Source organism: Empidonax traillii, unplaced genomic scaffold (assembly GCF_003031625.1).
Source record: "Empidonax traillii isolate 1590-97213 ecotype Southwest subspecies unplaced genomic scaffold, ASM303162v1 scaffold276:size1176444, whole genome shotgun sequence".
NCBI classification, from domain to species: domain Eukaryota; kingdom Metazoa; phylum Chordata; class Aves; order Passeriformes; family Tyrannidae; genus Empidonax; species Empidonax traillii.
Window position 1 is genome coordinate 157,454 of NW_020955469.1, and position 17,907 is coordinate 175,360.

Genomic DNA, 17,907 nt, shown 5'->3' on the forward strand with positions numbered 1-17,907 from the left:
ACTTTCCTAGCCTGCAGCTGCTGGATAAGTGGTAGGTTGGCAGGCTGTCTTTGTTTGTTTGGTCTTATGGCTTCTGCATTTTTGGCTGCCAGGCTGTTTCCAACATCACAGAGTTGTGCAGAGTGTGGCTGTTGGGGGAGTTTTGGTGACATGACAATGAAAGGAGAAATTCTACCTTACATCAGCTTTCAGAGCATGGGAATTTGATGAATGCCAAAGTCAAGGATGTAGAAGAGTGTGGCCAGTGTCAGAAGACAAATGACGGGATCCCAGGAGTGGTGCTGATACTGGAGAGAGAGGAACAGTTGGCTGATCCTCTGTCTCGTCACCTCCAACTCCTCTATCAGAACAGGACTTTCTAAAGGTCAGACCATGAGAGATTCAAAGGGGAATGCTGTTGCATTCTGGTTTTAAGGCCTTGAGGGACTGTGGGAGTTTCATGAACATGTGGATCTACCAGTGAGACCTTTGAACCGCATGAGTCTTCCCAACCCGATCCTGTCACACTCCTGACTCCGAATATGTTATGCAGGTTTAGCCACTTAGTGCTGAGGCATGAGCAGGGAAATGATCACTCATACATCACATCATACTCTTTCTTCTAATGCTGCTGCCTGTTCTTCATATTTTCTGTTTATTTTAAGCTGTGTGAGGATTTCAAAGGTGCTGAATAACCCACACATGCCCTCAATAATCTTTTAGTCCCCAGGATGTTTTTGATCTGTTTGTCCTTGCTGTTATGTTCTATCATGAACATGCAGCATCACTCCTGGAGCTGTGACAGAGCTCAGAAAGAGCATTAGTTTGTGAATGACACGGGATGTTGCTTTGTGGTACAGATGAAGCACATTTGCAATTCCCTGCACTTACTCCACAAACCAAGACAAAACATGCTGTACTCCTGCACCATTCCTTCACAGCAGCTGAAGAGAATCCAGTTTGAATGGTTGGAGAGTCTGTCCAGATTCTCATCTTGCAGAAACTCCAATATCCCTTTCAAAAAATTTACAAATTTCCTAACAACTGGAACATTCCTTTGGAATTTCCCTTGCTCATCATATTTTCCGTGGAGGTCAAGGAATACTGCAAGTAGAGATAAAACACTCCACCTTCTTGGTACCACAACCTTTTACCAAGTTTCTGGCCAGTTACTGACATGATTCGTTCTAAACAGGATGATTAATATTTAGCTAACTAGAAGACAGCTAACAGTGTTCTACTCCTGCCAGAGGCTTAGGCTAGCACATGATAATCTTCTTATAACTGGCTTGGCAGAAACGTGTGTGTGTTGGTTTGGGGTTTGGTTTTTTTTTTTTTTTTTTTTTTTTTTTTTTTTTTTTTTTTTTTTTTTTTTGGCCCCTTAACTATGTCTAATAACCAGTACAACCGGTCTGTCTTCTTTCTTTCTTGGAGTGTGCTTGGATCTTCCTAACTGCAGTGCTCCATAAGCAGCCAGTGCCAATACATGCACACCCTTTTAGCATTTCTCCACTTCCATAGAATGTTGGGCAGCATTTGTTCCAAGCTTGCCAATATTCACTGACAATATTAACGGGAGAAATACAGATGCATCGTCAGGATTAATAGAGTTGTATTGTGGAAAAACTGCTTTAGGGATACAAGTCAAGTTTAGTTCTTGAATCATGGAATCTCAGGGTGTTTTTGGTTGTAGGGGACCTTAAAGATGATCTTTTTCCAACCCCCTTCCACTAGACCAGGTTGAAATGTGAGTTTCTTACGAGCTCGGTGAGAGAACATAGTTCTATCTACAGTATTCAGAGTTAAAGCTGAAAATTGTATAGTATCACCCTTCCAAGGTGTTGTCTCAAATTCTGCCAGCTATTATTCTATTGGTTTTGAAACAGAAAGGAAAATTGGGAAGAATTGACTCGGAACATTGAAAAGGACTGGCATACTCGGGTTTTCCTAACCACCTATAGTGCAAATGCAGTCTGGGATGAATTATTTGATACAGTTTAGGGCATTGCTTAGATTTGGGGAAATATGCAGCATGTTCAGCAGGAAATTAATGGAGCTGTACCTGACTGTAGTCATATTCTGAGCTGACCTCACAGCTTCTGTGTGAAAGACTTCAGAGCCATCAGGTCACTAATCAGAACTGTGCAAGAGAAGTTCCCCCCATCCCGTCCAAACCATTTTCCCATCTTACTTGGACAATCCTTGGTTCATCTTTATCTTCACACACAGTAGTGGAAAACATAAAACCTGGTGCTTCCGCAAACAAACAGCTGCTGAAATCATCCCAGAGGTATTATCTTAGAAACGAGAAAATGATTCAATGAAAGAAGGAATGAATCATGTAAATACTCAAAGTGTTGTACCTCAGCAATGTCCCTCCCTTCTTAGTACAAAGCAAAGAACAAAAGCAGGCTGCTGCCTGGCATGGGCCCCTCCTAGATGACTTACTGGGACTGTGAAATCATCAGAAGCCTCAGAAAGAAGTGCTTAGGCAGCGCTTATGACTTGATTTTCTCCTCTTCAGTTCTCTGTAAGCAAGGACCCGGTTGCTGTGTTCTCTCGAGTGCCTGCATCTAGTCTAGAAGATGGATGAGGAAGGCAAATATTTTATGTTCACAGGTTTCTGGGTGGCTCTTAGACGTTTTACAAACTGAAAATGTATTTTTAGAAATAAAACATAGTGCATGGAAGAGAATGCATAAACATATGAGGCCATGAAAACATGAAACCACATTTTTATTGCTGAGGATGATTTTAAACACGCTCTTAGAAAACAAGCAAAGTAAAATCATGTGGCCTGTTCAAATGGAGAGTTATAAAGGGAGGGAAGAGTCCTGAACAGGCCATTAACTCCTATCTGGCAGACAAACCAAGATTGCTTTAGCACTTAGAGGAGCTTCAGGGAGAATGAAATATTGATCTCAGATTGTCAGATTTAAAATTAAATGTGCAAGATACAAGAATCTGAGTAACCCACTGTAAAAGGTATTCAGTACAAAGTATGTTATGAAGGATCCTAATTATTTTATGAAAGATCATTGTACAAAAGATGAAAAGGATTAAGGAGGATAAAAAAGAGGTAATTGCAACCCTGAGGTTTTCATTCTAAATTCAGTTAAAAATGTTTCATCTTAAGTAAGTGTTATGAGTTCATGTGATGCTCCAAAGGCTCCAGTCTGTGAAGTTCCACAGGAAGCAACAGGATCAGTTCTCCCTCATTGTCAACTCTTTTTAAGTCCTTAGTTTTCATGGTTTTTTCCATAAGATGAAATACTCTGTAGCTAGTCTATGTTGCTCAAATGTCTTTGTCAGTGTTTTTTTTTTCCTTTCTTATTTTCATCCTCTCTTGTTTTTCTGCGCAGTGTGCTTTTCACTCTGGCTCTTGTGACATCAGTGGCAAATGTCTGTGAGGAATTGCCTCAGGCCAGAGTGACTTTCAAAGGATAAGACAATTTGTTCCCTTGCCAATGAACAGTTTATTACATTTCTAATTATTATTATTAGTCTGGCAGGTGGTGCCATGCATGATATTTTTACAGCTACCAAAGATGCAGGTACTTCTTTCATGATGAAAAATAACCTGAGTAAGATTTAAAGAAAAAATCAGGTGTTCTGCTGTAGTATGTGCTGGATAATTCTTTTTGCTAAGGTGGTATATACAACACCTGGCTATGCTTAAATCTTAAGCTGAAACATCCTGACTCCTGAAAGATTTTGTTGTGAGACCAATTGTAATTAGTGTTGTTAGCAGCCAGGGTTAGATATGGAGGTTTCTCTCCCTCCCTCTCAAGTTCTTTCCTCTAATCTTTATTACTCTACTTGTTGTGTAAATTAAAGACTCATCATATTTATAAACTCTGAGTTCATGTTAATCACTGCCTAAGAATACTAAATACCCCTTTCCCAATGAAGATCTGAGTTCCTAAACATAGAGACTTTCTCTGGTCCATAGGGTTGCATGCAGTCAGATTAAAGAAATAAAAATGATATAAATACTATGTGCTAATGCAGTACCATATTATCCCTCTCGAGCAGCCCAGTCCAGTTCCTCCTATTGCTACCTGTGCAGAGCAGCTGATAAACCTTTGAGCAACCTGAACTAGTGGAAGGTGCCCCTGTCCATGGCAGGGGGGTGGAGTGAGATGGTCTTTAGGGTCCCTGCCAACCCGAACCATTCTGTGAATCCATGATAAATTATGTCATGCCTTTTCCATCGTCCTGTATTGTGTGGCAAAATATACTTTCTTAAAACAGTTTCACATTGATTATTCTGCTCCAATAAATACTGGATAATTTCATGTCATGCTATTATTAAAGAGAAGTGAATTCAAAAGGAGTAGAGCTTGGAAATAGTTTGTTTCTCTCATGGCCAACAGTGGGGAATTCAATAGCCTAAATGAAGAAAATTAGAAGGGCCAAAGTCCAACTGGAACTTAATCTGGCTGGTGCTGTAAACGGCAGTAAAAGTGTTCCTATAAATACATCAGTAACAAAAGAACAGCTAAGGAGAATTTCCATCCTTTCTTGGATGTGGAGGGAAGCATAGTGACAACAGATGAGGAAGAAGCTGAGGTGCTTAATGCCTTCTTTGCCTCAGTTCTTCTCATGGCACTCAACCCTCTGAGCTGAAGACAAGGATGGGGAGCAGAATAAAACCTCCTTAATCCAAATCCAAAGGAAATGGTCAGCAAACTGTTACAGCAGTTGGACATGCTAAAGGCCATGGGACCGGATGGGATCCACCCAAGGATACTGGGGGACCTGGTGGAAGGGCTCAGTGAGCCACTTTCCATCATTTACCAGCAGCCCTGGCTCCCTGGAGAGGTCCCAGCTGACTGCAGGTTTGCAAATGCGATGCCCCTCTACAAGAAGGGTCAGAAGGGGGATCCAGGGATTGCGGGCCTGTCAGCCTGGTCCCGGTGCCAGGATAGGTTATGGCACAGATCCTCCGGAGTGCCGTCACGTGGCACGTACAGAACAGCCAGGTGATTATGCACAGTTGGCACAGGTTTATGAAAGGCAGGTCCTGCCTGACCAACCTGATCTCCTTCTATGACAAGGTGACCCGCTTAGTGGATGAGGGAAAGGCTGTGATGTGTCTACCTGGACTTCAGGAAAGGCTTCGACACCACTTCCCACAGGATTCTCCTGGAGAAACTGGCTGCTCATGGTTTGGACGGGTGCGCTGTTGGCTGGGTAAAGAACTGGCTGGAGCCCAGGGAATGGTGGTGAATGGAGTTGCACCCAGCTGGTCACCAGTGGTGTTTCCCAGGGCTCAGTACTGGGGCCAGTCCTGCTTAATGTCTTGATCAATGGCCTGGATGTGGGGGGACTGAGTGCAGCCTCAGTAAGATTGGATCTCGGGAAAAATGTCTTCACTGAAAGGGTCATCAAACCCCAGCACAGGGTGGCCAGGGCAGTGGTGGAGTCACCATCCCTGGGGAGGGATTTAAAAGCCATGTAGATGTGGCACTTGGGGACGTGGGTTAGTGGTGGGCTTGGCAGTGCTGGGGTAACAGTTAGCCTTGATGATCTTAGAGGTCTTTACTGCCTAAACAATTGTATCTTTCTGTGTTTGGTCTCATGCAGTCAGCACTGCAGTAGGAGTTACCCTGTTCTTAGTTGTGTGGCTGCTGTCTTAACAAACTAGAAGCATCTTTTTCTGTCATTCTCGTGACACAAAATCATTTATCCTTAAAAAAAAGTTCTTTTCATATAATATATAATATAAGAATTTATAGAATATGTAATAATATATTCTTTTAAATTTAATATTTATATCCCTCTTTTCTTTTTTTCAGTTTGCACAGGAATATCAAACTATCATATTCAGGAGAGCCAGACACACACACACTTGTGGTTAATGCAAAAGGATTTTACTGTATTGTACTTTAGTTTGAGGAACCAAGGAGATGGGACACTATTCAGCTCTGCCCCTTACCTTGATATTTTGTGATACAGCTGCCTTGTGATAGGACAAGTTTCCTTAATGCCTCATTTATGTCCCATAAAAATGGGACTTAAAACGGCAGCAACGGGAAACTGAGTGTCGTGTCTGGTGAGGAAAATGAATTAATAAGACCGTTTTGTACAAGATTTAGTGTTTTTGTCTTTCTGTGACTGGGAGGTACTGCAGCTGTGCTAGGATGGGCTCAGGGTTTGGCTGACTTATGTATGCACCCGCCAGGGCTCCAGGTAAAAACGGATCTTGCTGGAGCAGAGAGCATGGGCATGTTTTGGAGTCATTCCCTGCAGGGGCTGTTCAGCAGGTACAGTAGGCCAACAGTGGCACCGAGTCAAAATAGTGGCTAGAGAGATATTACAGACTTGACTGCACCTGGTGCAGAGGAAAATAAAGATGTCAGTCCCCTCCCCTTTCCCCATCACTTGTCTCATATTTCTGAGATACAGGTGTGTGGTTACTGTGTAAACAAGACCAAAGATTTTTCTTCTAGGCTAATAAGCTTCATGTTTGGTGTTTTTTTTTTACTTTATAGTATCTCTGCCAAAATATAGAAATGTACAGTATGAACTCCTGCACTTCTACAGCGTCTGTGCTCACTGAGAAGGATTTTATTTTCTGGAGCCAGAACACAGTCAGAAGCTGTCCCTCTTGCAGCTTTACTTCAGTCTTTTCTAAATATATTTCAGAAATTTATTTTTCTTCTGTCCATACACCATGTATATTCTATCAGCTGCCAGAGCATATTAAGTTAAGGGATGATGCATGAGCGTGAAATTGGAGCTTGTTTTTTCTGTGCCATTCACTGATCTTTTGTGGCTATTCAGAAGAACTGTAATGCTAGCTGTGGTCACTGGCTTTTGCCAATAATTAGAGGGGCAAAAAAAAAATTCTGTCTTCATTCTTAAGCCTCTAAAAGTCATCAGAACTAATTCCGATGATGTTGCTGTCTTCTAGGGAGCCTGAGTGACAAAGCTGTAACACTAAAGGTATTACACAAAGCTTATTTCAGATTGTTTAGTAGTGTCTTCTGAGACTACTGTTTGTGCCATTTGTAGCTCTCAATACCACAACACTACTTGCTTAGGTCTAAGGAGGAAAGCGAAAGCACAGGTGTGAGGAAGCTCACATTGTACAACTGTGTTATCTGCAATGCAGACAAGTGATTTATGATTGCGTGTTTCATGTAGCAGGAATGATATTGCCAGAGGTAAGAACAAGGGGGAAAATTCAGACTCCCTTCAGGTGACAGACATCTCAAAAATAAAGAGGATCCTTTTTCAGTTTTCTGGCAAGTCTCATCAGGAGAGTCCTAGAGCAAAAAGGGAAATGTGATGTTCCCTTTGCAGGCACTACAACTGCCCCAGAATAACCAGTACTCACTGTCTAAGATCCCCTAGATGGGCAACTGGGAAAACTGGTGCTGAAACAGTTAACTGTAACAACACTGTATTCCCCTTCTCCACACACCTTGCTCATCTCACATTGTGAAATTCCATATTAATAGAGACATTAGTTTCATGGACAGCTCTGACCACTTCTCCTTTTGCTTTATAGAAAGAAATTACAAGCTCTGTGATCAGCAAAATTACTGAAATTGGGCATCCTAGAGCTTTCCACTCCCTTCCAAAGAATAAAAAGCCCTAGATCCCAGTGGTAAGCAGTGGGAAAACCTGAAATTGTTCTGCTTCTCATGGACTGGACAGGGATCGAGAGAAGTGAGGAAATTCCTGTAGTGTTGTTAGGCTGGCAGGAGCACTTTAATACTAACCTGGAGTTGGCTGAATGGTATAAACTTGAAGCAGAGTAAATTTTTGATGTTTTAGTTGACCATAATTAATATTTCAAATCTAATGCCAACTAAAGACAGTCATGACTAATGCTGTATCACAGAAACCTTGCACAGGCATACGAGCTCTGAGCCTTGAAGCAGTTGCATCTGGTGTGATCTAAATAATTCATAACAATATATGAAAGTTGAAACCTTGAATAAGGATTGAATAAGGATTGAACCTTTGAATTAACCATTCTGTTGCTTCTCTATTTTCAAATTAGTTCATACTTTGGGTTGATGTTTTCTTTTTTTTTTTTTTTTTTTCCTTTTCGACAATTTAAATCAGTTTTATTTATTTTTCTACTCTGCTGTCCTGTGCTGCCTTTGAAAAGTGTTCACTTGTTCCATTCCTTCCCCCTTAGCTATTTAAGGGAGTTTTGCAAGGAAAATCAACACCAGACCAGGTGCTTGGCCTGGATTTGGGGACCCTGGGCATGCCCTGGTGCAGTATCTGCAGCCACTAAATGACATGTGGTGAGGGAACCTGCACCTCCTGGATGGCACCTGGATGGTTTCAGTCTGTTATTATGAGTAAAGGATAAATAATATTAAATGTTTCCTTAATAGGAGAAAATGCACAGCATTGACAGTAGTGATTAAGTTCTATTAAATAGTTGTTAGTTTGGACACCAGGTGATTAGTACACCCAAACCACTTCATTTCCAGACTTTGGCACCTTGGTCACTACTAACTCAAACCATAAAGTTCAATGAATCAGGTTGTAAATAGTTTTATTGGTCCCACGTTGGAAAAAAATCTGAGGGTTGTGAAGTTCCTGGATGATTTCAAGTTATGCATTTCTTAAGTCCTTGGGTTTCAGTTTTCTGTTCTTTAGTTATTCATCATTGCAGAAAGTTTAAACTCTGTTTCTGCCTTTGCAAACGCTTAACCCAGTGAGAGCAAAGAGCTGTATTCCTAGAATAAAATAAGCCAAATGGAGAGAGCTGGAGTTTTGCACTTAGAATCACACTGCTGCCAACGTGCCATAGTTATCCAAGGGAGGAATTTCCTCCAAGGACATGACTGGAACTGCTCTTACAGCCCCTGGAGAAAGGTCCATAGTTACACATATGTTGCTGACTCTTGGATAAAACTCAGAACCTTATGCTTTTGTTGGTTTATATCTGGTTTTCTGAAAATAATTGAAAACTTTTTGAGAATTAATTATTTTGTGTTCATTTTATGATGAGTTGTCCTTCAGAGTAGATGTTATTTATTTATTTTTATTACTAAAAACAGTTTAGGAATTAAATGGTAAGGTCTGGACATATTTCATATGTCAGTGCTATACAACAAGATTTCCTTTAAGTTCATTTTAATACCTTTTAAGTGACTGGGAGCAAATTTTTGGTTTCTCCAAACCAATTTGAGGATTAGAAAGATGTGCTGGCTTTATCCTGGTTTGGCTTTCAAATTGCCATGTGTCCTGTTAAGTCTGTTTATGATTTCAGTGCCCCTTGCATCACTTATGTGCCACCTCACAAATTGCTGCCGAGCTGTTTATGATGAAGTGCCTTTCCCAAATGGAAGCGGATTTTCATTAGCCTGCTTAAAACTCATCTGGTTTTACGGTGTGGTTGTAGAAATGTGTGTGTTTACCAGGGTAAGCCCTTCATATTCTCTTTGGTGTACATGTATGTGCCTGTAGAAGTTGTGTGTGTGCTCGTGTGCCTGGGCAAGGCAAGGCAAGACAGCACCATAACTCCAGGGAGAATGGAGGAGGTGACTGCGAGTCACCCACTTACTCACTGGCATATACTGTGGGAAACCTGTATTTTGTGGTTTTGTAGAGAACTTGCTTCTTAGACCAGGCAGGCAAAAAGGCAGACATCCCCTTCTCATTACCAAATTTATCACTCACAGCTCCTATGTAAAACAAACTTAGTGTCAACTCCGAAACGAAGAGCTGCATTGGAAATCACACCTAAGTACAGCAGGTGCTGAGCTGGCAGTTTCACAGCAGATTGTGAAATTTGATCACACAATGGGAAATGGAGCCACTCCTTGAGGGCAATATCTGGAAACATAATGGGGAACCACCCTTCAAAGGTGATCTGGGTAATAATGGGGCTTAGAAACACTTTCTACCTGCTTTGCTTAGAAAATTATGAAAATTTTTAATAGTGTTACTGAGTTTTGCACAAGCACACTATATTTAGCTGTACGTCGACTGGTCCTGAGCTCCGACACACCCAAGGCAATAAACTGCCCAGTGCCACCATCACTTCAAGGTGGAAACTAGTAGTGAAATTTTCAGTTCTCTTTATGGTATTCTTATTCTCTTCTCTTCTCTTCTCTTCTCTTCTCTTCTCTTCTCTTCTCTTCTCTTCTCTTCTCTTCTCTTCTCTTCTCTTCTCTTCTCTTCTCTTCTCTTCTCTTCCTCTTTTCTCTTCTCTTCTCTTCTCTTCCAGCTTTTCACCTATATTTTTTCTGGAAGTTGGACATTTGTACACCCCTCAAGTAACTTTCACTGCAGATATTCTCTGGTAAGTCTCTAACCTTTATGCACTCATCCATGCTAATGAACACGGAACACCCAACATTAATGGGTTGGCCCCATGACACTCTGTGCTACTTGATGTCTCTCTCCTTTCTTCTTGAGATTGGCATAAAGATTGCACCTGTGCTCCTTGCAGGTACTTACACACACCACAGCCTCTGAATAATGTAGACTAATAGAAAAGACTTCAAAGAATCATGACACAGTTTTAAAGGGCTGGAAGGAGAGGCTGATGGGAAATGTTATAAGAATTCCACCTTTCCTGCTTAGCTAAGCAGTAATTTAGAAGGACATGTAAACTCTGTGCGAGTGTTTCAAAGAAAACAAAAAGCAAACAAAAGCTGTGCATGCTGCCCTGGTGCTGCAGACAAAGAGAGAAGAAGGGAGAGGCTCGTAGAAAATCATCTGCTAAAGTCTGTCATTTTTAGGTCCTCAGACACAGGGTGAGCAGGCTAGTGAAAATATTTAGGGAGATTTGGATGTTATTTGATAGAGTTAAATGCCAAAGGAAATGAGAGTGGTTTAGCAGTGACCTGAACAAGTCATTATGTGTTTGAAATCAATTACCCAGGAGCTCATTAGCAACAGAGAATAAATGCCTGTCCTGCTTGTGCTGTGAATATTCTGTTGGATCCCTATCACACATCAAAACCCTCTGTCAAAGCCACTGAAGGGTTAATAATAGGCTGTTCTTTCCAGGACAGTGATTTCCCAGAGCAAATAGCCAGTGAAACCATCAGGGATCAGTAACCAGCAGGCACCAGATTTGTCTGGAGAGTTGGAACTGTAAAGAAACTACTGGAGGTCAATGAATTCTGACTTTTTGTAAGTCAAATGTACACTGCACAATGTCCTTGTCTCCTAATATTTAGGATTGAGAAAGAAAGAAGAAAGATTTTGAAGAGCACATACTCATTTTGAGTGAAATTCCCTCATGTTCACTCTGATGGAACCAGTATGGGGATGCCACCAGAGTGGGACTTCCAAAAGCAACATTGCTTGTGCAAAATTTAGGCAGGCAACAACAGAACAAAGATTTCAGTGCAAACCTCAGGGGCACATGTTGAATAACTGCTCTGCCTGAACCCAACCTCAGTTATGGCACATTTTACATTCATAACAAGGAGACTGTAAATAAATGTATTTAAAAAATAGAAGGGGCTGACAGTATGTGATCTGTCTGTAATGCTGTCAATGCCCATAAGAGTATATAACAATCATATACAGTTTGAACATATACACATATACAGCTGTTAGTTGTGACAATACATGCATGAAATCAGGAACACAGAGTCTCTCTCCTTCTTTATACATATATACATATACATATACATATATATATACACATATATATACATTGCTCCTCTTTCTTGCTGCAGATTTCAAACTTCACAGGGAATATATCCCTGCAGAAAATCTAAAGGTTCCTTGGACAGCAGAAAAACCAAAGGTTACCTTATCTTACTGCTGGGGTGACAAAATTGACAGATATACAGCACTATTAAGCAATTTTATTTCTGTTATCAACAGAACAGTTTTGCTTGAGGGTAGATTACGCTTTTCCACAGAACAGACCTGTCTCTGTACCACTGCCTTGGCAAAACTGGCGTGGATGGCAGTCCTGCTCTCGTTGCAGCTCTAACAGGAACAATCACTGGTTCCTTCGCCTCTCCACGTTATGGGCACATGCCTGTCTTGTTTGCCCAAGATGGGAAAGTTCTCAGCTGGAGCAAAGTTGAAGCCCAGGTATTGAGAGCAAGAGTTATTGTCAGAACTCCCAGAATGTTGAGTACAAATCCAGATTTGGCCTAGAATTATAAAAAAAGAAGCACTGTTAGTTGAACTGAGCAGTTTCTCTTCTTTCTTGCTGGTTGGGCTTCTTTGTATTGACAGATTCCCTTTGGCCTTTTTTCACAACTCCATCAGAACTCCGTCAAATTATTTCAAACTGGTTTTCCTCTCAAATGTAATTTCTATTGGGGGCGGGGGGGGGGAAGGAGGGGGGGATGAATTTCATTTCGATAAAACTAGAGTTAGAAAAGTTATCAAGAGACATGGAATCTGTGTCCATCTGTCTTTAACACAGTGATTTCTCAGGGCATCAGGGCAGCCCCTTGAGATGTGCCAGACTGTCCCCAATCTCTGCAGGAGAACTGCCCAGATGTTGTTTGACACCTCTGTGCTCTGCATTTGGGCTTTTCAAGCACTTAGACATTGCGGTTTCTCATTGGCAACTCCTCTTGGAACATCTTCAAGAGGCCTTGGCTGTTCTTTAAAAGCTCAATAGCACCTTTATAAGGCTCTGAGTGTGTAGGAGAGTCAATGTGACCCTTTATTAATGCAACGCGTGTCTTCTTTCCATTTTACATCAGCTGAGCACAGCGAGTTTTCTAACAGTCCCACAAGAAGAACCAATATTAGAAAAAAGAAAGATCAAATATAGAGGTAAAAATTCAGACAAGAACGTGTTTTTCCTCACCATATCAATAACCTTGAGCTGTCCATAGGAGAAGACAATGGCGTTGGGAGGAGTGGCCACAGGGAGCATGAACGCCAGCGATGCAGAAAGTGTGCAGGGCAACATGACATAGAGTGGGTTGAGGCAAATGGCTTCAGCCTGTGCAGGAAGGGAGAGCAAAGAAGATGATTTTGATACACAGAAATGCAGATGAATCTTTTGTCAGACAACTGATTGTATCTGTTTCTGTCAGAAACCTCGTCCCTCATCAAACACTGCAGCCACACACGTTTTGGTGCTGCTTTAGACACTTCTAGTCCATGTCTTTATGCAACAAGTGCAGGAATTGATTTTGTGGTCAGGGCTTTCTGTTCCTGATGCTGCTGTGTAAGTGGATAATAACGGTTGCATTCAGCTCTAAACCCTGGGAAAAAATTGTAGAGTGGCTTCAAACTGGTTAAGAACAAAATTAAATTATCCAAGGAGACAGGGCAGCCCACGCTCTGAAGGTGAGTGGATCAGTTCTGGGGTTTGCTGGAGTCTGTGGCCTATGCAAAAAGATTTTGGAAGAGTATATTGCAGTTTCTATCTGGAACCAGCTTTTCACGGTGCAGAACTCTGTCTACCCCAGCAACAGGAATCTCCAGTGGAAATGCAAAAAGTCTGAGTTAGGTCGTGCAATCACCCTCAGAGACTTCTGGAAGGCCAGTGGTCAGAGTGAAATACAGTAACGGAATGTTGCAGGGAAGCAAATGCTGCTGCTGTTGCTGCCTCCACGCAGAACAAAATGGGAAAAACAAGTACAGCTGGCAGTGACCTCATGGGGTTGTTTAGGCCAGAAGGCAAAGTCTAATATGCCAATGAATTTAATCCCTTTACTCTTCACCAGCAATGATTTTAGAAGGGTTGAACTAAGAACAGTGTATTTATATACAATATATTCACCCACATACAGATATGTTTGTTTTAAATCTTGTATCTGTGTTTGGATACACAAACCGGTGCTTGGCTATGGCAGCCAGTTAATTTTGACAATTGAGCAGATGTATGCTTGGAGAAGAGTTAAAATCTGTTCCTTTAAGAATATTTTGAAATGCTGGAACTTACCATTGAAGCCACAATAGGGAGGAAGAGGGTGGTGGTGGCGACGTTGCTGGTGCACTCGGTGAAAGTGGCAACGAGGAGACACACCAGGAAAGCAATGGCTGGGTGAGGGATGTTCTGCAGGGGAGTGAGTTTGGTACCTAACCATGCAGAAAGACCAGATTTCTGTAACAGAAAAAAAGAAGGTTGTCTGGATAGTAGGTTGGAGAGGAAATGACCACATTGCAATCCATTTACAATTCTCTTGTCAATTCGACCTTTCCTTCTCATAGCTGTTCTCATACAAACTGCTCTCTGCAGAAAAACATGTAAGAGCCAATTTTCCTAGACATGCTCATTTGTTGGGTTACCTAGAAATAAACATGCTTTCCCTTCCAGAGAATTTGGAAGAAGAAGATGCTACATTTGTAGTGTATTGTTGATAGCTCAGATCATTAGTTGTAAATGATCAATATTTGTGGCACTTCTTAATTGTAAACAGAGATCTTTCAAATAATTTTCTGAAATACTTCCATATACCTTAGCAGGTGTTCTAGTGATTTAATGAGATTTCATCACATTATCTGAGATCTTGATAATTATCTGAAGCTTTTCACACCCTCCGAAGGTACAAGCATCTTCCCTGTCATTCTGGGCCCTCTGCGGCAGCTCTTTTGTATTTGATGACTTACTCTAGAATAAATTATTCTAATTTCTTACATCTTTCCTTTAAGAAACATGTTTCCCATTCTCACTGCCTTCCTCTAAACTTTCTTCATACAGCCATGTATTGTTGAAGACTGATAGCCAAAACTGAATAAATTACTGTAACTGAGGACTTAGGCCCGAGTGGAAGGATTATATTTTACATGTCCTATGTATGGTGAACCTACCTATAGTTTACAATTGTTTGCTTTTTTTCTCAGTGATAATATTCAAATACCGACAGGAATAAGGTGTATGAGCAGCTTTAAAACTCAACCTCTCATTTTCACATCTTACATTTCTGATACTTGATTATTTCCTCCTGTTTCCCAAACTGAGCTGCATCCTTGTTTTCTAGAAACACTTTTACACTTAATTTTGATCTTTGAATTGTAATCAAGTATTTCCAGGCACTTGAAGCCTTTTCCAGTTTCTTTATTGTCTATATATTTCAAAAATGTATTTACCATCACTCAAATCATTACTGAAAAATAATGTGTAGCACTGGACTCCTGGCAGATTCCTGTAGAAGTACAGTAGCACATCCTTCAGTGTGAAAGCGAGATGATTTTATCTGCTCCTAAAGTTTCTCTAGCAAGCTCTAAATTTATCTTTTAGCTGTTTAATTTAAATCCTATTTCCATAAGTAGTTCACTTGAAACAGTTTAGAGATCCATCCTGGGCACATTATCTCCTCCACTTTTCCAGAAACACGGTTAATCATGTTGTCCTGATTGGTAGTACCATCTCATTGCACAGGTAACAATAAGGATTTGTTCTAATCACAGGACTCCTAAGGATGGTGAGGTTTGTCCCACTGCCAGTAGCTGAGGAAAGGCACATTTGATGCTCCCAGTGTGCCCTCTTGTGTCCTGGGACAGCATGAAGAGTAAGGTGGAAAACGCCCAGGAAGACACAAATCCCAGGTAAGCCAAGGAATGTTACCTCACTGCCTTTGGCTAAGGCAAAGCCACCTCCCAGCAGAAACACAATACTCCATGGCATTTTCTGGTGAACTATTTTCCATTCCAGAAGAGGTGGAGGTGCTTGGAACTTTGACTTGCCATCTGAAATCCAAAAAGATTTTGTAAACCGAATTGCATTCTCCAGAGAAAGGAGAACTTCTTGGTGGGACATGACTTTAGTCTGAACCCTTCTGTCAGCAAGACCTGGAATTACCTCCCACAGCAGATGCTAAAAGCCTCACCAACAAAGGATTTAAAACTTGACTGGCAAAGGCACTAATGAATGATCTGCAGCTGCTTCCAAAAGCACATTACAATGCAGGGGTGAGCTAAAAGTGTGGCGACATATCTGCAGACCTATGTGTGTTTCTGTTAAGTCATTATCTCTCCTGAAAATTCCAGCCTCAGAAGAACACACACACATTTGTATAGTGGAGGCAGGAACACTGCTGGGATAAGAGTCTCCTACTTAGTTAATGAGAAGCAGAGAATTTTTATGGGATACATGGCTTGCCTAACCTCAACAGAAAGCTGTAGCTATGCAGGAAGAGCAGTTTGAAATCTTATTTAATATTTGAAAATTTCTTTTGTAAACCTCAAATGTGAAACTTCCCATGTACCTATTCTGATAGCTGATTTTTAATGTTTCAGTAAACTCACCTGTTTGTGCATTGTAAAAGCCAGAAGGGACGATGAACAACAAAACTGCAATGAAGATGGCAACTGTGCCATCAGTGACATACCTGCAACAGACCAGTCAGATATTTAGTCAGCTATGTTTTAATTTTTATAAAATCCAGTGTATTTCATTTCATTCAAAGTGAGGAGAAGTGGTAGTACTTTTTTTTTTTGTTGAAAAGATTTGTTGCCCAGCCTGGAGCAAAACCAGGATCTCTTGTAAACCAGAGCAGTACCAGGAGTATGAAGAGGACCAAAACTGCTATTTCTGCAAATTTCATTCTGCCCAGTTTCTTGTTCTCCTCCTTGATGATGGCATAGGCCTCTAGTTCCTTAACCTTGGCAGAGGAATTTCCAGTACAACCAAAATTCTCCTTAAAACTAGAAGAAAACAGAAAAGAAATATCTAAGACATATGCCAGATAGCCTCAGTTAAGAATTCAAATTTTATTCTCAGTCATAATATCTTTTAGATATACGAATATTGCAATTAAATATATTATAATCATAGGATCAGCAGCCATGGTGGGTACTAACTGCATTGTGCCATGGCTTGCCAAAGCAATCAGAAAGCAGCTTCCTGCCCCTAAAAGCTCATGATTGAAATACAAAAAGAATTGTGCTATCTGAGCACATGGGGGAAAATACAATAGAATCACAGAATGGTTTGTGTTGGAAGAGACCTTGAAGACCATCTCATTGTAACCCCCTGCCAAAGGCAGGGACTTCTTCCACTAGACCAGGACAACTTGTGCAATGAGTTCTTGATCACAGCCCCACCAGCTGGACTGTAGAGGGTGAAGGGTACTCACTTAAAGCCCAAGTACCGTATCTGGAGCCAAATCCATGCCAAAACCAGCAGCATAAGCATGGTGGGGAAGGCAAAGGAGAACCAGGAGACAAAGGTGATGATACCACCATTATCAGGATAGAGCCTGTAAAATGCAGGTGGCTGTTAGCATCCAAAACTCCACATTCTCTTCTGTATGTGCTTAATGAATTAGAAAGGGGAGGTACTGTGAGGCCCACAAAGTAAAGAAGTTCACAGCAAAGTTAGCAAATTGATGTTTTTATTTGCTATGCTGCCTGGAAGTCATTTGTACAGAATGATGCAGTTTAGTGGCTATGCAATCCCACATTCAACCAGACTTACTCATCAACTTGTCCTTGAAGTACCAGATTTGGTCCTGTCCCAGTCAGAGTTGCAATCCCTCCAATACTGGCTGCATAACAAATGCAGAGAGACATTCCCTTGCACAGTTTCAAGTGTTTCTCCTCCAGCGGATCTTCATTTCCCTTCCTCTCGTCCTCAATTGTCAGGACATGAGTTCTACCTGTATCCCAAGGAACAAAAGAGATGCAGAAGCTTGGTTGGAGAGGAAAAGATATTGTGCCTGCACAGCTCAGTATTTCAAGGCTAGGACACAATGGACTCAAAGCTGAAGAAACCAAATTTCCTCATTTTAAGACCGGCATTGTTAAATTTTTGATCTTCTGCCCATTTAGCTGATACTGCTTGGTAAACTAGGGTGATGTCTGAACTGCACAGGGAGTGCAGAGGGATGAGAATTCAGGGAGTTCCAGCAGAGCCAGAGGAGCTGGGCTGAAGGGAACTTGTTCTGTACCAGCACCTGACTGCTGGCACTGGGACTTAGAGAAACAGTGGAGTCATGTCAAACATGAGGAGAGGGCAAGGCAGCTGGTAAAGAGATATTGTTGCTTGATTGTGTATCTTTGGATTAG

At 41.3% G+C, this 17,907-nt stretch overlaps 1 protein-coding gene across 1 annotated transcript in view; it reads right to left on the reverse strand.

Annotated features, from left to right (window-relative positions):
- Positions 1-11,771: 11,771 nt before the first annotated feature.
- LOC114060449 (solute carrier family 13 member 2-like) overlaps positions 11,772-17,907 on the reverse strand; it is a 9,665-nt gene continuing 3,529 nt past the window's right edge. Inside the window, 8 exon segments of the mRNA XM_027889965.1 lie at positions 11,772-12,083; positions 12,755-12,892; positions 13,841-14,002; positions 15,467-15,588; positions 16,147-16,229; positions 16,327-16,545; positions 16,977-17,099; positions 17,318-17,670. Of these exon segments, the coding sequence (XP_027745766.1) occupies positions 11,952-12,083; positions 12,755-12,892; positions 13,841-14,002; positions 15,467-15,588; positions 16,147-16,229; positions 16,327-16,545; positions 16,977-17,099; positions 17,318-17,670 (1,332 nt within the window). The 3' untranslated portion in view covers positions 11,772-11,951.